Here is a 20,636-nt window from a genome sequence, read left to right as displayed (position 1 = left end):
ACTCGTGAGGACTAGTCTGCACATAAATCTTGATTTAGGAGATTCCAGGAGCAGCATGTTGATGACACTGTGAATGAAGCCAAGGGGAACAGATACTGTAGATAAAGTGGGTGGAAAATTCAAATGAATGCTCATTAAATCAGTCAGGGACAAGGGGGACATAGTTTGAGTTTCTCTTTAGCATCTGTCACCCAACAAATCATGGTGTTTTATGCAGGATTGTCATTTTAACCCGCTGTTTGAACGTTCTCCCGGGCTCATACTCAGCTGCACTGTGCGCTTTATAGGATGTTTGTTCCAACCACTGGAGGTTTGGGATCGTCTCTCCCGCGGCGAGCCTTATTTTACTCATCGCTTCGGGGCTCCACTGCCAGCTTCGCTTAATTGGTCTCCTCCGCCCCTGTTAAAAAAATAAATAAATAAAAAAACAACAGTGAGAGGATCCCTCCGCTGGACCCATCTGGTGGCCGGGCGTGAATAGATGCGTCAGAGTGCGGAGGGAGGGGGCGGTGCGCCAGCCAGCCAGCCAGCCGAGGTGATCCCCGAGTTTAAAAAGCGCAGAAGTCCTCCGTGCGCCGGAGCAGTGCGTCACGGCGACCCAGCAGAGCCAGGATCCCCCCCGACGCAGAGTCAGACATAACGACGAAAATAGCTTTTAGTAAGAGAACGCGTCCGCATCAGACATGATCTTATTTGAGTTTTTAATCTTTTGACGCATCTCTTTGGGATTTTTCCATTTTGGATGCGACTTTTTTTTTTTTTCATTCCTCTTTTTGAAGTAGTAACAGCCCCTTTTTCTGCTTCTGTCGTTTGTAATTTTTATTGTCTGTTCGCGGCGATACAGCGAGAGAGGATCCCGAGCAACAGCTGTGGACTATATCTAAACTCCGCTATATGGATTAGGAATCGCTCCCGGCTGTTTGATCTCAGACGTTTCTCTCTGCGCAAACACGAAGATGAAATCTGCTGAGGAGGGTAAGTTTGACTTTTATTTAGTACAGCAGCCTTTTCCTTTTTTTTAATCATCACAGTGCAGCAAAGCTGTTAATGTGTCATTTACTTAACTTCTCATCATCGGTCGACACTTTACGGCCGGATGCGAGAGACTCGAGTTGTTGTGTTGAATTGAGGTGTTACAGCTGCTTTTCAGCCTCGGCGCCCTGCCGTTACTAACGGGATTAAAGCAGCGGTGGAGATATTCAATGTGCGCCGCTCCCTGTGGTTTGGGTCATGGTGGGCGTGGTTCCACTCATGGCTAATAAGTGCTTCCAGAAATAGTCCAAATTGAAACCTGCGCTAATGACTGGCATGGCATTGTGGGTAAAGTTGCCCCCCCCCCCCCCCCAAATAGCCATAACCTGTTATGCTAATTCACACAGAAAACAAACATCTCAGTGCTACTGTGTCACATTAAAGTACCGTTTTCTTCTTTTTATTATTGCAAGGAGTCACACGATGATGTCATCATCTTCAGAGCGGGCCCCTAATTCTCTTTAATGTACTGCAGACAGGAGCTGTGGTGACTGCAGGCTGTCTGTCTGCAGCAGACGTCTCCATCCGCATCAGTGTGCTTCCACTGCGGTCACAGTCACCCGGCCTCATGCACCGCACAACCACAGCTCCACAGTTCCCATGCCCACCCCCCACACCCCACACCCCCACTCTCCCTCTGCCCCCTGGTTGTGACCTCAGCCTTCGCCACAGACGGGCAGAGTTTCATGTGACCCAGCGGGAGCGATTGGCACGAGACCACAAGCCCCCCCCCTCCCCTCCGGCTGGGAGCACCTTTACAGCGCGCAAATAAAACAATCAATTTCCTCCTGTGTTTATTGTCGATGGCTGTAGGAACACGAAACTCGCCAACAAAAGCATTAAGTGTGTGTTTTCGTCCTGTTACTCTTTATGGGCCGCAGCATGTGCATTAAGTGGCATAAATCTGGCAATGTGGAGTGGAAAAAAAAAAACACCTGGTTTGGCCTTTGTTTATTTTTAGACTGGGGTTGTTTTTGGCACCTTTTATTCGCGACACCCACCTTTTAATAATTTGAGCCACTCAAAGTTGTTTTTGTGTCACTGGCCTTAGTGCGTTCAGGGATCCCCATTAGATGAGGTGTTAAGTTTTAACTTGCATGCATCTGGGAAATAGCTCGGGCAAAATCTGGTAAGGGAGCCGTTACTCTGCCAGTATGGCAGACACCTCTGCTCCACAGCAGCTCTCATAAGACTCAACTTGGCAACTGCCTCCCACTCAGAAAGGGAATGTGTGTTTGATTATCATGGTAACAAAGTGTGTTTGTATTCCAGAGGCATATGGCTACACACCAAACGTCAGTCTCTCCCTCCCACTGGGCAACCCATGTCTTCCCTCCCAGTACCACAGCCTCCAATCCAGCCCCACCATATCCGTCTCTGAGCCTCACGGTTACGATGCCCAGGAAGACATGAGAGCGGCCGGCTACTATTCCTCCTCCCGCCCGAATGGGGCCCCGACCCTGGAGAGCCCTCGCATCGAGATCACCGCCTACGGTCAGTTTCCCGAGGACGAGGTGGAGGAGAACAACCTCCCCGTTGCCAAGCGACTCAACTCCATAGTGACGCTGACCCTCCCCAGCGCCGACAGCTACCGCGACCCCAGCTGCCTGAGCCCGGCCAGCAGCATCTCGTCTCGCAGCTGCCACTCTGACGCCTCCTCCTACGAATCGAGCTTCTCTTACAACTACGACAACTCGCCCCAGAACTCCCCCTGGCAGTCGCCCTCCGTGTCGCCCAAGGGCTCCACCCTCACCCTGCCGGGCGACAGCTGCACCTCCGGCGGCTCCCCCCGCCACTCCCCATCCAGCTCCCCGCGCACGAGCGTGACAGACGACACCTGGATGGGCCAGCGCGGCTCCAGGCCCAACTCCCCGTGCGGCGCAAAGAGGAAGTACAGCTTCAACGGCAGCGGGGCATCGCACAAGCACTACCCGTACTCGCCCAACATCTCCCCCGGACTGTCCCCGCAGACCTCCCCACGCCTCAGTATCACAGAGGAGACCTGGCTGCCGAACACCAACCAGTACACCAACTCGGCCATCCTGGCGGCCATCAACGCCCTGACCACAGACGGGGTGGTTGACCTCGGGGAGGGAGTCCCCGTCAAAGCCCGTAAAACCAGCCTGGAGCACAGCCCCACGGTCAGCCTGAAGGTTGAGCCGGGAGGCGACGAGCTGATTTCAGGGGAGCTCTGTCAGGACAAGCACCCCTCCAACCGCCTGCCGTTAAAGAAGGAGGGCTACTGTGGCGGGTTCCTGGATGTGCCACAGCACCCATACTCCTGGTCCAAGCCAAAGCAGTATGTCAGGTAAGAAAAGAATGAGTTACAGATGAGGAAAACTTTTGGTGTGCTTAAGATTTATTAAAATAAAATTGGTCCACTATTTTTTTTGTCAATTGAGAAATGATATGAAAAGTTCTTCATGCATAAAGTAAACGCTAGTTTTAACATAAACAGCTTTATCACGAGCACTGGCATATCGCAGTGTTAACATTCTGCACATTCTACCTTGATAAGCGCATCTAAAATAAGCCCTCCTCGCTGAGTTGTCATGCTGGACGTGTTTTTCCCCCGACAGCCCATCCCTGCCCGCTCTCGACTGGCAGCTGCCATCCAGCTCGGGGCCGTACAGCCTGCAGATCGACGTGCAGCCCAAGTCCCACCACCGAGCCCACTACGAGACGGAGGGCAGCAGGGGAGCGGTGAAGGCCATGGGGGGAGGACACCCAGTCGTACAGGTCTGCCAAACCCAGTGCTTCTTAAATTCATTGTTTTGTGATGTCTTCGAACAAAGCAGCATCTCCCTCTAGGCGCCATATCGCGGGTTGCATGCTTCTCAATTTACTCGTCTTTTGAGAGTTGAAATGATCCAGTGTTTCACGAGGAAAAAAAAAAGCAAGAATACCCTTCCAAAAACATTATTTTCACATTCATCATCTTGCGGTTCCTCAGAGTTATATCATGACCCCCCTCAGGGGCCCAAACCCCATGTTGAGAAGCAGTGAACTAGACTGTTTGGTTTCCTGTGACGATTAGAGCAACACACGGTGCAGCCATTAGGCCTATTTTCACTCCTTCTCCTTACCTCATCACTTCTCGACACTACCCCCCCCCCCCCCCCCGTTTTTTTTTTTTTTTTAAGTTCTTGTGTTAAAATAGATTGGGGCGACATGTGTTTCATAGCCTGGCTGTTATGTTATTCAAAGATGTCACATTTCTGAATGGAATACCATAGGTATGCTATTAGGCAGACCAGTCCACTCAGTCAGTTCCTGTCCAGACGAGGGTGACTCAGACTTTTCCATTGCGTTTGTCGAGTGCAGCGCAGACAGATACAAAGTGATGTAGCATGGCCAGTAAGAGCTTAGTCATGTGCTTTGACCGCAGTAGCTCTGGTGGTCGAGTCTAAAGGAGAAAAAAAAAATGTGGACAACTGCAGATATGTTTTGGTTTTAAACCCATCTGGTCCCCCGACCATTATACTCCACACGGCGGACCTCAGTCTCTGAATAAATAAAGGAGCACGGAGTCAGACAAAGTGAGCGGTGAGCCGCGGCTGTCCGTTTAATGAATACCTTTTGACATTTTATTAATTCATTGCAATAAGTCTACAAGTTAGCCAGACATTCGTCACATATGGCTCAGAGTTTTCTGTGTTTGCCTTTCACTTTTAATAAAAAATGTCTTTTCTGCGTACGTAGCAGTTAGCTAATCATGCCCCTTTATTTTGAATGGGGGATGCTAACAGCCATTTTAAGGACAAACAGCTGTGTCCCAATTCTATATTACCGGTACATACTAATTATGAGCAGGTTTTGAGTAAGTTAAGAAAGAAAGAGTATACTGCTACTCTACCTAGCACTCTACGCCAGAGAGATAAAGTTAGCGCCTGGCTAGTGAACATGGTGGAGCATTTAGCAGCTAAAGAGACACAGATTTCTCTCAGGAGAGTTTAAAGGAGAGTGAATATTCAACTTCTATTCGTCAGGTGGCAACACCAAATTATGCAAATGTTACTCTGCGGTTGCTCATATATATATATATGTATATATATACATATACACACACATGCATATATATGTGTATAATTATTTTATTGAGTAATATAATCTTTTAGTTGATGCTTGTTCTTTTAACACAAACGCATAACCTAAACAAAGATTTTTGAAAAGGATCCCTTAAATTTGTTATTGAAGCTTTGTGCAGCACATTGTAGACTAGAACAGTCAGTTCTCTCTGGTGGACAAACCACAGTATGGTATGGCAACACTGTTATCAATTCACATCAATAATATTTATACAGTGTCAGTGGGATGAGCTAAAATGGCTGATAATAAATCCTCGGTCCGGATGACACAGCTCCAGGAAGATCTTGGAAAAAAACATATAATAAGTGTAATAATCTCCTTTTTGTATGCAGTTGTGAAATATGACAGTTAGAAACCAGCACATGCTGCACCATCCAGCGCGTTGCACCTCCAGCCACACATGTGTACAGGACGTGGCCGTGTTTGTCCATGAGAAGGTGCTAATGATTTAATGACAGGGGTCTGGGTTCACCCCGGCCGAAAAACAGAGTGTGTGTTCTCTTTTAAAACCCAAACCCGAACCTCCCCCCTTGCTTTTCCGCCAGCTACCAAGCCCAACCACACAGACTTCCCTTTGTTTAGGAAAGTTCCCCGTGTGTGCGGCTGACATCATCGCGCGCTGCGTCCCGCGGAGGCGGCAGCATACTCAAAACCACACACGTTTCTGGCAGGCTCCGGTGGAGATGTTTGAGGGAGCCTTCGGACGAGGCGGCCCCATCTCTGTGACTTCCTGATTACATGGTGCGCATGGCGCTGCGAGCCTCTGCTGTGCTGGACACTGGCTGACGAAGCCGCCCCTCTGACTCAAAAAGTTTATTCTGGAAGCTCCTGTTCTGTGTGGTACACTTTTTTTCCTTTTTCTTTTTCCCCCCTCCACGTCCAGCATCCAGCGCGGCTAAGCCGGCTATTTTCTGTTCTTTCTCAATGCCATCACCGCCGCTTCCCTCAACCACGCCCGCCCTTACGCCAGCAGCAGACTGAAGTATGCTCCTTCGGAGTGCTGTGTGCAGTCCTCACCGCAGTTAATGCTCCGACTTTCATGCTGCACTTTGGTGGAGAGGAAATACCACTATTCAGGTCTTCGTTTTTTTCCCCCCACCTTTCATGATCGGCCCATTGCTTGAGAAAGAGCTGTCTTCTGGTGCATTTTTGCAGATTAATACTCGGGAGTCATGGGCCTTTTCTTGGCCTCGCTCAGATTTAGATTTCCAAGTGTCATTAATGAAAATCATGTGAAGCAGAAAGCGTGACAGGATGAATTGCCTGTCAAACTGAGCTACCTCTCTCTCTCTCTCTCTCTCAACAAAGTCCATATACTGTATATATATATATATGCGTTTGTGTGCGTTATCCTTCTGGGAGGGTCTATGATAGGAGCGGAGAGGGAGCCCCGGTCGCCCTCACCCCTCGCTCCTCATCTCTGGTGCCTTGAGCAGCCGCAGTCTCGGCATTCCTCTTGTGGGTGATAATATGAACTAGGGAGTGAAGGCTGCTTTCGTCAATGTCAAACTGCCAGGAGGCTTCACGTGAAGCGGTATCGGGCTGATTTAATTGCGTCGGCAAATCACAACTGTTGTCTGCGGCAGCTGCTTTATGAAAAATAGGATTGACGGCAGAAAGGTTTCCTGATTTCAGGGTTGCCGCTGAGATAATATCACGTCTTAAGATGATCGATGGTAACGCTGAAGTGAGCACAGACGTCTCCACAGAGGCAGTCTTTTTGAAGTTTTTTGGAAACGATCCGAAAGGCAGCTGAAATCGTTCAGAGGACATTTATCAACTGTGATTATCTCTATTTGCTTAGAATGTCGTGCTGATAATAATTCAAAGCAGATAATCAGCAATCTGTTTGTAATCACTGTTTTGAGAGTAACCGTGTGAGCGGGCTTCCTCGCTTCATCACTCTACTTCCTGCTGCCTAAATAAACAGCATTGCTAGGCAGCAACCCATTTCCTTACACAAATACACGGGGCTGTTGCAGGCTCTTAACCCCGACCGGGATCCTCCTCCAAATCACATGTTGTGCCTCCCACCGGTCTGGGCCTTTCACTCTTGTGGGCGCTCTTCTCCTCGAGTGCTCTCTCCCTACGCAAGCGCAAGCTTCATTTCGTCACTTCAGCATTTCCCTGTTGGTCGCTTCAGCCGACAATCTCATCCAACATCTGCCTCTATTAAGCTGTGGTACGTGGATGGTGACGTGCACCCACGTTTTGACTCAGAAGGCCAGATTAGTTCAGTTTTATTTTTGTAGGCCTTACGCTATAGCTACAGATATAGTAAGAATACTGTTCCCTGTGTTTTGTAATTAAGTACAGTTTATTTCAAAGTTATTATTGCATTCATTTGAACATTAACTTCTCATAGATGGAACAATAATATTACTTTACCCAGACAGGCCAACAATAGCAGTTTCTCTTATTCAGCCTCATGGGCTGATTGGGAAGGAAAAAAAACTTTTTTTTTAAAACTGAAACTAAAACTAAAGCATTACGTTTTTTTAAAATAATTATGAATATATTATTATTGCATCAGTCTTCATAATGGAATGGTCTAAAACACCAAAGAAACATACAATATTTATAGTGTTAGAAGCGGAAGGTGTTGACATTTCATCTCTTCACATACCGGGTTGATTGATGACGTTTTATTTAAACAAGAACGATGTGAAACAGAGATTCAGAGATGCAACAGAATAAGCTCTTCCATCTTTTCTATGAAAACTATGGACTGCAGCTTTAACCTCTCAAATGGCATTAGATATGAACACGTCCATATAATCGATACATTTGATGAATTACATTATTTAGTACATTGCTATTTTTTGCCCCTTTTTAATTTCTGATGTACAATGTGTGCTTCTTTTCAATCATTCCTGTATGCACCGTATGGGTGACATACATAGCTCTCACACAGCGTGTCAGTGGTCGCTGCTCAGCTCAGGTTTCGGTCTGTGGGTTTGGGCTTCGTGCCTGCACCCTGCAGTTTGGCTGGTTGAGGTCATCGTGGCAGGAGGCCTCCCGTCAAGCAACACCTATGGAGGTCTGGGAGTGCTTTAGAAGCTCCGGGTCGAGCCCGCCAGCCACGGCGAGCAGCACTTCTGTGCCGTCTCCAACTCCATCGTGGCGGGATCCTTTTACTGATAATAATCAGAGCAGCAGAGCTTTCCTTGACCCTGATTGGCCGGGGCTCGGTGGGACCGACACGACTTAGACTTTTCTGAAACACTAGCTTAGTCTTGTCACAAATCACAACACCGCTCGCTGTGGGTGGCTTTTACTGCCGCTGAGGTTCAGCTACTGAAGAATCCACATCTTGGCAGGCCTGACATTAACTGATGGAGGAAGTGTACACAGGCCATTGATGAAATACAGGATTACAAGATCCTAAATGGGTGCTTTGTTTGAAAACCATCGCACTGAGGGCCTGACCTCTGAAAGACCTACGTCTTCCTTAACAGCATGCAAGTTGAAGTGTTTTTTTTTTTTTTGGAGATGATGTGAGGGCTTAACCCTAACTGTGTCTTTACTTCTTGTCTCCGCTCTCAGCTCCACGGCTACATGGAGAGCGAGCCTCTGACCCTGCAGCTGTTCATCGGCACGGCTGACGACAGGCTGCTGAGGCCCCACGCCTTCTATCAGGTCCACCGCATCACCGGGAAGACTGTGTCCACCCCGAGCCACGAAGCCCTGCACAACAACAACACCAAGATCCTGGAGATCCCGCTGCTGCCAGAGAACAACATGCGGGCCATGTGAGTATCAGGAGCTGTACACATTCAGAGAGGCGTCTACAGGAGGTAGATGGGGGGGGGGGGAGATATTAAACTGGAGCTAGGGTCATTTCTTAGTCTTTTGGGGAGAGTCCAAGTCACATCTCATAAAATGTTAGACTTGTTTTGGACTTCATGTGTCGATTCATTCAAGTATCGACGTGGACTTCTGTTATATAACTTGAAAGTCCTAAATGACTTGAAGGTCCACGTCAAGTCTTGAGTCCTTTGAGACAAGTCCAAGTCAGGTTTGGAGTCTGTCGAGACCAGCCCTGGTTCTGGTTCTAAATCGAGACTCCAATGCGGAAGTGTCTGAAACCTGCATTCTCCCTACTGGCCAGCAGGGGGCGACTCCTCTGGTTACAGAAAGAAGTCAGATTGTATAGAAGTCTATGAGAAAATCACTCTACTTCTCACTTGATTTATTAGTCCCATTTAGAGTCAAATAGGCCGTAAAGCAGGGTATGCTTTAGGGCGGGGCTACCTTGTGATTGACAGGTCGCTGACAGAGCAGTATACGGCATCGCTTCGTCACTCCTCCGCACTCCTAATATGGTCCATTCTGTTCACTGGTTGCAAAAAAATCAAGATGACAAGTCGAGTCAAAAGTCTGCATAAGTAATTACAAGTCAACAAGCAAGTTTATGAATTATGACCATTATAATGATACAGCATGTGAACGTCTTCCTTTCAAAGCTGTGTTTTTTTTACATACCAAGTCATAACTTTGTTAACATAGACTTGACTCACCTAAACTGGCTTGAGACTTGACTCAAAGGGACAGTGTGTAGGGTTTGGATGGCATCTAGCTGAGTAGCTGTAGGCTGCAACTCCTCCAGTGCAAAACCGTGGCAACGCAATCCGCCTCCCTCTGAGACCATCACTACCATGATAACACTACTTTAGGAGCAACATTACTCCAACTGCAGTTTCACAAGCGTGTCGGAGATCTACGGGGGCCTTCAGGTAACGTAAAAAAGTCAACGGGTCTCTCTAGAGCCAGCGTTTGGTGGTCCTTTTCTGGGCCACTGTAGAAACATGGCGGTGCAACATGGCGAACTCTGTGAAGAGGACCCGCTCCCTGTGTAGATACAAACCATTCTGAGCTAAACACAACACGTTTTAGTTTCAGGTCATTTCACACTGATGAATAGTTTTGAATATTAGATTCCATTTCTGCCCAGAAATCAAACACATTTTCTGTAAAAACAAAGTAACAATCTGGAGATATGATGTTCAGATTTCTTTGTGTGCGCCTGTTTGGGTTGAGAAAGTGTTGTGTGTGTGTGTGGCTTTCCCATTTTATAAGCCTCAGAGATATCAGATTACTGGGGAAGCTCAGGGCTGCTAACAGGAGTTTCTGTCTGAGCTGCAGGCAGCAGCAGCAGCCTGCTAGCATCAGCACTTTCTCTGCGTTTTAATGGATGTAACACATAAGCTCTCCTTACACGACGCCTTCACCTCGGGATACGGTTTCTCTCTTTTCACGGGGGACACGCCTCGGAGTGCTCACAGTGCAGGCGAGGGATTTGTGGGAGATGTATTCCTTTTGACATGTGTGACATATAGATTAGTTGTTTTTTTTTAATGCGGTACAGAGACGGGCATTATTATATTTCTGAAATAGTTATTCACGATGATTCAGTTAGCTAACATGAAGCCACAAAAGGTCGGTCAACTTGGTATGCCTCCAATTAACTCTTAATTAATAAATACAATGATAGCATTTCTTTCTCAACCTCTGTCTCAGGCACCGAATGGGGACGCCTCAGTTTGTGCTTTTTTGCACTCAGCTTGCCTGCGTAGGCGGAGAGCTGAACAGCTGTGGTCCTTAGCATCAACACCTGATTACTTCACCAGTGCAGCGGACCGAGAAGAATGTTGGGGAGTGTTTCAAATGTGTGTAAAAGTTGACATTTACTAGGCTTTGAGGAATGCAGCATCGAGTAGCTCGGCGATGGAAAAAGCCAGAAAGCGTTTTTTTGGAGAGGCTCGAGGTATTTAAGTGCGAAACAGTTAGATGGGTGAAGTGCAGACAGAGAGGGAAGAGGAGGAGGATGGGGGGGCTTTTATTAAGTGTCTGATGAAGACTTTGACACTGTTGGAGAAATCATTACAGCCATTTCGGTGGCTGTAAGATTTGTGGAAGGAAAACAGTATTTCAGCAGCCATCTCTTGCGGGCCATAACAAAGATATTCCTCGCGTGATGAATGTTGTTTCTGTAGGATTTGAATTTCACCCAAGAGTGGATGCACTGAGGTGAAACAGCGTGCTCGGGGGTGGTGGCGTTAATCTTCTGTCAGGGCTGCGCTGTTGGAGTCCAGAGCTGAAGAAATCCCTTTTGATTTGGCTGCAATACTGTATCAATCACGGCCTGATTAACTGCGAGAGCGTATATATATATGTCATTAATGCTCGTGATGATTTGCCTGGTGGACTGACCGACTTTGGCAAACTCTCCTTCTTTTGTCTCTTCACAAACGCAGAGTCGACTGCGCGGGGATCTTGAAGCTGCGCAACTCGGACATCGAGCTGAGGAAGGGGGAGACGGACATCGGGCGCAAGAACACGCGCGTGAGGATGGTTTTCAGAGTTCACATCAACCAGGCCACGGGGAGAACGGTGTCCTTGCAGGTTTCATCCAACCCCATTGAGTGCTGTGAGTTCATCTCATATTTCCTCTTAAAAAATGTCAGTCCTCAGTCCTCCAACGCCTTTTATATATTTATCTAATATTTATTTAATGCCTTTCATAAATTTATCGAGCCCCTATTTAGATATGTATCTAACATTGTTTACGTATTTATCTTCTTTATGTTTATCTAATGCCTTTTACATTTTCATATATTTATTAACGCCTTTACGGTATAGCATTAGTGTTGCTAGGTAAACTTTCTATCGACACGACCAGGGGAGGCAGCCTATTTTTTACCCGATCGTGCTACACTGTCGACAACAAATACATTTAATTAATACTGCAACAAGGCCGGTCATTGCTGCACAGATTTCATTGGTAATTAACCCCACGGGGCAACTGATCGAGGCTGTATTCACGATGATGATCTGAGAACAATAATTATTTAGAGAAAGATATGTATTTTAAAATGTCATACATTTTGAAGACACTACAGGTGAATAGGGTCATAATGAGTGAAACTTCCTCAGTTGATTACTTACATTAAGACAATTATTTTTTGTATTACAAGTTTTCTGAGATGTTCTACAACATGCAAATGATAGAACAACTAAATGTGTATTTTGGATGTTTTCTTTCCACTAGTCAGAAAGAAGGCAAAATACAGAAGCTCAAAATTGACTAGTGCATGAACAAAACAGTTTTTCTTAAAAGATAAACACTAGAATAACCAAGTGAAATAGTCATCATTATGCAGCATTGTAAATACTGGTGCATGTGATAATGAGCGACATTTGAACTCAACAGTGTTCGTCCGTGTAAAGTCAATGTAGGCCTTGCTCGATAAAGTCTATCGACTCTCTGCGCTGCACCAGAGTTGACCTTTGTCACTGGACCGGGATAGACTCCGGCACATCAACCACTTCATGTGGTTCTGGCAGTGAGAGCTGCCCTAGAGATTAAGTCTTATGAGGTAAATGAAAGACAGTAGTTAAACCATGATCTCAGCCCCTTGAAATAGACCATTGTTAGTTTCTGAACGACTGCCACAAAGCAATTGTTTCTCACCAAAATTCCCTCTCTGTGTGTGTGAGTGAGGCAGAACGTAGCGGAGAGATGTGGGGACGATTGATGGTTTCCAAACACAGAGAATTCAAGTTTTATCAAAATCAGAGCGCGTGTAGAATCAAATTACACAAAGATGATCCTCATGCGAGGAAAATACTCAGGTTTCACTGAATCGCTATTTATGTATCCCGGTCAATCGCGATGAAATTACGGCTTTATTTCACGAGAGAAGGCTGCCTGAGACATCGGCGTTACATTTAGACGGAAAACGTTTGCAGGTATTTCGTGGCAACTGATAGATCATTTCGGAAAAACTGAAAGTAAGCAAGGAACGAGAAGCCAAAAGGTAAGAAAGAGAAGAAGAAAAAAAAGATACTCTTAAACTCAATATGTGAGACAAAATCATCCACCATAATTTGAGGGAAAACAAATTAACACAACATGGAGCCTCTCTTTGCTTCCTGGCAAAGAGGCAGCTTAACTCTGACAGAAAGAGGTGGAGGCTTTTGCAGCCGTGCCGACTGTGATTCAGCCTGAGCCTGGATGCTCGGGTCTGCATGGGGAGTGGGTGTGTGTTAGCTGAACGATGAGGCCGGTCTCTCTCTCTCTCTCCCCCCTCCTCTCACAGCCCAGAGATCGGCCCAGGAGCTGCCGCTGGTGGACAAGCGGAGCTTGGAGACGTGTCCTGCCCACGGGGGGGAGAGGATGCTCATCGACGGACACAACTTCCAGCACGACTCCAAGGTGGTGTTCGTGGAAAAGGCTCAAGGTAAAATAGGAGGAGTTCTGGACTCTGAGCACAGCTGTGTGTGTGTGTGTGTGTGTGTCTCCCTCTCCGTTGTTGGAGAAACCCCAGGACTGCCTCCTCCCTCCCTCGCTCCCATCTCTCCCCCAGCCGTCAAAATATCCTCCATCCTGCCAGAGTGCCACATGTGGTGCACATTAATGTGCTGTATTTTTAACCCAGCAGATTTACATTTGCAGAAGTTTCCATTGCCTGTTCAACAGAGGAATGGATCACAAAATGCAGCATGTGTTGTGTGTATGCGTGCGTGTGCACATGGTGTGGATGCATGCACTTTTGTGTGTGTGTGTGTGTGTGTGTGCCATGGCTCAGTATTTGTTTCTCTTTTTCTTACTTTAAGCCGTTTTTGGTTTGGAGGGAGAGGGGACTGCTCCCAGATGTTGATACGAGGAGGTTTACAAACAGCAATTTCCTTGATTAGCTTCAGCAAAGCAACGTGAGGTACGGTTTGGGCCGAGGCTGAGTGATGTAAACACGTGTGATCCTATCGGCCCGGTGACTCATTCACAAATACAAACAAAACAAGAAATATGAGGGAAGCCTTTGTCGTCGTTCTACCTGTGAAAGGAAGAATTCAAAGCTCCCCCACACCCCACACACACACACACACACACACACACACACACACACACCCACCCTCCAGCCCTGTACAATGGAGTGGTGAGATTATTAATCAAAACAAGAAGTGGTTGAATGAGCGGCGGCCTTGTTCCCCTCTTCCCAGCCTCTTTGATTAACCCTGATCTCTTCCTGAGTGTTTGACTCGTGCAACAATAAAGTCACAGATTGGATTAAACTTCAGTTAACGGACGAAGAGCCACACTTTGTAGAGCACAAGCAGCACAGACGGAGCTCCTGTTAAAAGAAAACAACTAAAATGTGACTTCTGTGTTTATTCATATTTGTAGGCTGGATCACTAGCGACCCATTGTATCATTAGAAAATCAAATCAGAAGAGTCAGTTAGTTTCTCTTTCGGGGACATTCAATGGTATTGCTATAAATGTGTAAAAGTGTCTACTAAAGTGAGTACTAAAAATCATCTACTTTTTATTCATTTTTGTTTTAATCAAAGCAGATATTTTGTGAGAAATGCAATGATTCATTTCCTAATAATTTTAATAAAATGTTATTTCCTAATAATATTTTTTTTAGCAAATACCAACATGGCCCTGACTTGTTTGCCTAAAAAGAGTGTGTGGCTCCTTTGCAGTCCACCGTAGCTGATGTGGAACACTGTGATTGGCTTGTAGACATCCAATAATAACGGCTAGACTCAAGATTATCACAGAGGTTTGAACTTAATTTAAGAATAGATTTGTGTGGGTTTTTAGTTAGATTGCTATTTATAATGTAGAGATGGCTATTATTTGGTAGTATTTGGTAGCTTTACATCTTCAGGTTATAAGTAAAGCAAAGGATAAAGTTAATACATTACATCACGCTGCTACAGGATACATGAGCAAATTAAAATAGTTCCTCAGGTCAGTACTTTTGACATGCACTCATCTTAAAAGTGAAAAAACGTAGCGCTGTTTTTTTGTTCGTTTTTTTTATTTATTTAATGCTTCCATTGAGGTTTTTAAAATCATCATATTTTATGACATCGTAAAAAATAAATCCAAATCTTAAATTTGAATAAATTCAGCAGATTTAATGATCTAGTCTTTTTTTCATTAAACCAATTTTCTTTTATTAATATTTAGCAGAATTATTTTTGTTGGATAAAAACATGCTGTGAATTTCGTAATGATTACATCTCTCTTTTTTCAATAAATATTGATTGTTGGATTTTACAACTTTCTGGAGTTATTGGAAATGTTTGTATCACACGAGTCGGAAACAATCCTACGCCGCCAGCGATGGAATCTGATTCTACAAATACTAATAACATTACTGTAACCTGAACTTTATCTGCAACACGATGAGTAGACATCCAAAAAACAACTGCTCGACATTTAAATATTGATTAAGAATTAAAATGTCAACGTTATAAACGAAGCTTCAAACTATTCAGTACAGCCCTAGAAAAATGAATCCTGAATTCTTCTAATAATAATAATTGAAATCCTATAATAATAATGGAAACTCCATCTGCTGAGGAAAGCTACGGAAAAAGCTAATACGTGGAAGTTAAGATTCACAGTAAAAACACTTTTTTTCTGAGGTCAAGAATAAACTTTTCTATCCTCTTTTTTTCCAAAAGGCTCCAAGTCCGACCCGGCTTGACTCGGTCACGGTAACTGTAGTTCTCCAGCTCTGCCCCTTAAAGTTTAACCCGACCAATCATTATACTTCTGCCTCTGTGAAGCAATTAACTCCGATCAATTGGACAATTGGTTTTCTAGCAGCAAAGACAAAGAAATGACCAGATAAACAATTGAACTTGACTAGTGTGGGTCAGTAGCTGCTCTGGCTCTGTTTGAACTCTCAATCCGTCTGTCTTTGAGGCCATGTGCGGCCTCTGGACTGGTGTTGATGGGTGTGCTCCCTTGTTTTTGATGAGGGTTTCCCCCGCGTCTGGCAACCGCATCAGATTCCTGGGAAATCCTACCATGGAAATGCCCTTAAGCCAGGCTTCCACAACGCTGCTCCTCCTCCTTTCTGCTTCCCTCCATCCTTCCACCTCTTTATCCAAGCTGCCTCTGTGCCACCAGTTAATCAACTCTGCGAGCTGCGGGCTCCCCATGGATCATCCTGGGTCTTCTTTCCAGCTGCTTTCCCTATGAATAGATAGGTAAATAGACACTAGAAGTAGAGGTGTCATTAATCCCTGGGGTGAAATGGCATCGTTGGAGTAATATGATACAATTATAGCTAGACGCAAAACAAGCAATTTGCATATTTGTGACAATAGAATTTGGAAAGTTAATATGCTTTTATTGTTATTCTAGTCATGCCAAAGCGGCACTCTGAGACACAGTTTAACGATCAAGCTCGTAAATCCAGAGTGGTGGATGTTGTTGCCACTAAGAGTTTAAGCGGTTCATTTGACCAATGTACAATTTTCCTGCAAATTTTCCAAAGAAGCACTTCTGCAAAATAACGTTCGCAAAGCTGCGGTAACAAAACATGTGGGCATCGACATATTGGGTGTTTGCATGCGTCCCGTACTTAGAAGTGTGCGTGTGTGTGAGCGTGTGTCAGGGTTTCCCACCCATCATTATAGGCAGGACGGGTCACCCTGCCTTAAGAGGCTGCCAACAAACATTTCATTTGTTTGGTTTTTGTTTTAGTGTCTGATGGTCTAAATGAGGTTTCCACTTGTGGGGGGAAACGACACATGGTGTGTGTGTGTGTGTGTGTGTGTGTGTGTGTGTGTGTGTGTGTGTGTGTGTGTGTGTGTGTGTGTGTGTGTGTGTGTGTGTGTGTGTGTGTGTGTGTGTGTGTGTGTGTGTGTGTGTGTGTGTGTGTGTGTGTGTGTGTGTGTGTGACAGTGAGGCCTCGTATGTTTCAAATTCATGTTTTTGAGTGTGTTGTTCTTGCTATCTTGAATCACGCAGGAGGAAATCCCCCCCCCCCCCCCCCCCCCCCCCCCCCTTCAGATACACACTCTGTCACCTGTTACTCAGCCAGAGCTCAACATCTAAAAGCAGTAACTGCATGTCAGCTTTGCTCCATCGCGCCCTCCATCGCCTCCTGTCTCTCGCCTCAACGCCGCCCCGGTAGAAATAGCCCGAGATAGCATCAGTTCAGTTGTCACTCCTGGTTACAGCCAATCAGTCATAAGAGATTACTGTACGGCCTCGGCGCTGCAGACATCAGCCGGTAATCTAAACCCGACTCAATCTCTCACCTTGCTTTCATTTGCCCACGGCCGGCCCAGAAGATGCTGTCTCTGATAAGTCACACTCGCTCCATTTGGGGGAAATTAGGCCCTCCTGTCCTTTCTTCACCTCTGCTTCTTTTGTGGTTTTAGTGTTCTGGGTTCTGCTGGAGGAAACCTCAGACCTCAGATGTAATTTATCGTCTGAAAGAAAAAGACTAAAGCTGCCAAAAGGCAAAAAGAAATGAAAGTGCAAAGATTGTGAGAGGAAGAAAAAAAAGTGTAATCTTTTTTCCATTTCCCCCCCCCCAGAAACATCCAAATCTACATTTACGAAAATGTAAAATGTAAAACTCACATGCAGGCCATGACAAGAGCAGTGTCTAAATGTCAACGTTCCATTAGCTGGGAAAAACAGACCAATACGTTTATGCTGAAGAAGTCAGAATTTTCTGTTTATCTGAAAATGTCCAAAGCACCAAATTTGGACAGTGACAATGCAACTATCTTATGACACTTTGTAAAATGTATTACGGTATTGTAAATTAAGAGTAGGTTTGGGATAGGATTACACTAAAGTTCAAAAAACTAGCCTAGAAATGTAATACAATTAGCATAATGGTCAACTAGCTTTCAACTGTATCTCTTCATTCAGCAAATGGAGCTGAACTGCATTATTTCCTATCGCATACAAATGATCCGCCTCTCAGTTGTGTATTACTTCTAAAATTGGGACATGGCAGAGTGGATTACCCCATGTATGCCCTAGTTTTAAGTTTTAAAAGATTTTAAATAAATGGTTGGTTGAAACCAATTTGATACAGACTACTATTCAATAAGTGAGTGAATTTGTATCCTGGTAACCATTGAAACTAGCAACCTGCGAGATAGAAGTGTCGGATTCGAACCACTGGCAACCTCCGGTGCTGATAGCTTAAGCCAAAAATAGCAGTTTCTTAAATGGCCACTTGAGGCTGACTCCAAAAGCGAGTCACTCCCCATAGACCCCTATGTTAAAATGCCCAACTCTACTGAAGAACTACTACATTTTACTGCCTGCTACAAAAAAAGTTTGTTCTCTGTTGCTAATATCCACGTTCATGACAACTCTGCAGGGGATGCATTTCACAATTCACCCGTTTAAAATTATATTGAGGCTTAAAGTTATGCCTAATTTAGGGTGTGGCCGCTCCAAGTGACAGGTGGGTGCCATCAGAGGTGGCTATCCGCTAGCTCTCTGCTAGCTCTCTGCTAGCTGTCTGAAAGCAAAAGGCACAAGAAGGAGTTGGCTGTGTAACTTTTTCTCAATAAGGAGGCTAGATTACAAACAAGCCTGTTTTTTGCTAGGTAAAATTAGCATCCCAACTATTTTCACAGTTAATATGAATTACAGATGCATCTTGCTAACCAAGCTAGTCAGCAAGCGGTAGTGTTAGCTGGTTCCTTAGCATTGTTTATGCTAACGAAGGTACCTAGCCATGCAGGGCCTCACTCCTCTCCAATCCACCCTCTTGTCCAAATATGGTCACTTTTATGGTCTATGGTTTAGAACAATGGTTGTGCTTCTGCTTCAGAACTGTGCAGTTATCTGACCGTAATGCACAACGTCCAGCCAATCAGAATCCAGTACTTTATAACATGGCCGTTGTAGAAAGTGTGTGGATACGCTTTGTGTACTTGTGTGTATTACCTCTTTCTTAAAGATTGCGCTCTTCCTTCCAGTCTTTTATAATTAAGCGAGGCTTCCCCACCATGACTGATAATAGCTTGATTTCGGTGGGAGACCCTCTTGTGAAAAAAGCCCTTTCACATCTGGTCCGTTGCTCAGGACAGCTGCCTGCTCTGCTGCAGCACTCAGTTTCACTGTGAATCACCATTTCCCTGCGCTATCAAATTTCTCAGCTGTGGGGTTACCGCATTATTTTTGTAGACTCATCCTCCTCACCTGTCCATCTTTTTGTAGGCGGATGAGCTCGAGCGTCAAACAGCCAATTGTGTCTAATTGTCGAAAATTGAACTGTGAGAGGATTACCGTGCTGCAGGGCTGCCAGATGGCGCCTGGAATTACCTGTAGAAAATTGCAGATAACCATCCTCCTTTAAGCTCCATGAGAGCTGTGGGCAAGACGACAGTGATGTAACATGTGGTAGCTCGGTTAGCAACGCTAGCTTTCAACAGTGGTTCTGTCTGGGGGTGGAGGGCGGTCGACAAAACGCCTGTTCCATTGCACTAATAGAACAATGACTTCCACTCGAAGCCGTTCAGTGGTTTGGCTGCCTCTGACACTTCTGAGAACAATGGCTGTTTTCATCAACAAATCAATTACAGCCACGTAAACGGCGGGGATTATGTTTTCATAAATAACAGTGCATGATTCATAAAACTCGCAGGCCCGTTGGAGAAACCCCAGAGTTTTTAATTTCTCGCTGAAAGCCCCGCTCTGCGTCCAGATGACTTTATGAAGTGGCAGGCTCCACCGGAGCTGCGAGCAGCGCTGATGCAGAGCGGATGTTAGTATCTCGTCCCCGACCGCTGCCATTTCTCGGCCCGGAGTGCTCGGCTCCGTCGCCGCCCCTTCCGCACCGCAGCCGCTTGCATGCGACTGACAAACGTCCACGTGTTTACAGGGCGGGAAGAAGGAAGAAGTCTCAGTCAGAGGACAAGGGAACTCTTTCAGCATGCCACATGTGTCCGGCCTGGGTAGAGCATGTGTTTATATTTACTGTACGTTATGAGGTCTTGGGCACACGCCACCCCGCTGTTTCACTCTGGGCACCAACGTTTTACTCCACCCAGCCCCAATTAAGGAGCACAAGGAGCTGTTTGATTCCCTTCATACACCCAACATGACAAATAACTGTATTGTATATTGTTTGATCCCCTCGGCTGCCATGACTCTGTACAACACACCGCCGCTGTGCCATTGACTGCTCTGTGTTATGTCTGTTCTGAGGCAGTAATGATTTGTATAGACCATTGCTAACGAAATGTGAATTGCAAGACTTCTGCGAGGCTGGGACCGCAGCCAAGGCAAGTGGAGCTTGGGCGTTGGGAGAGTTGGAGAGGGGTACCGGGTTTATATGGTCGGGGCGGTTTCGGGGGAGAGGTTTTAGGCTGAGTTGTTTAACTTCGATAATATTGGATATCATCCAGCACAGTGGGCCAGGGAGTCAGAAACCATATTGAGCTGAAAGTGGGTAGGAGGGGAGCCGGAGAGTAACTGCTGCTAAAGTTTTTTCATTGGGATCGGTGCAGGCGCTGTGCAGATGTTGCCCTATAACTCTGGAACATTCTGTGGTCATCAATTACATTCCGTGGTTATCAATTATCCGTTTCGCTCTTTTCAAACAAAGGCATCCCACGCACTCAAAGCTTTTCAACTCTCGAGAAGTTTCCTGGCAATAGGTAGCCGGGCACAGAAAACAAAGTGGTATATTAGACTTTTCTATCTCTGTATGAGAGAGAGAGAGA

The 20,636-nt window shown here is 45.7% G+C and overlaps 1 protein-coding gene across 1 annotated transcript in view; it reads left to right on the top strand.

The window, feature by feature from the left end:
* Positions 1-866: 866 nt before the first annotated feature.
* Positions 867-20,636, top strand: part of nfatc1 (nuclear factor of activated T cells 1) — a gene marked incomplete at its 3' end in the record, with an annotated part of 36,675 nt that continues 16,905 nt past the window's right edge. Inside the window, exons 1-6 of the mRNA XM_079176220.1 lie at positions 867-975; positions 2,305-3,340; positions 3,612-3,771; positions 8,668-8,873; positions 11,379-11,551; positions 13,224-13,364. Coding sequence (XP_079032346.1) covers positions 957-975; positions 2,305-3,340; positions 3,612-3,771; positions 8,668-8,873; positions 11,379-11,551; positions 13,224-13,364 — 1,735 coding nt within the window. The 5' untranslated portion in view covers positions 867-956. The remainder of the gene's footprint in view (positions 976-2,304; positions 3,341-3,611; positions 3,772-8,667; positions 8,874-11,378; positions 11,552-13,223; positions 13,365-20,636) is intronic.

The sequence above is a fragment of the Pholis gunnellus genome, assembly GCF_910591455.1.
Source record: "Pholis gunnellus genome assembly, chromosome: 16".
Taxonomy (NCBI): domain Eukaryota; kingdom Metazoa; phylum Chordata; class Actinopteri; order Perciformes; family Pholidae; genus Pholis; species Pholis gunnellus.
The sequence above is the reverse complement of the archived record's forward strand: the minus strand, read 5'-3'. Positions and strand labels throughout refer to the sequence as shown.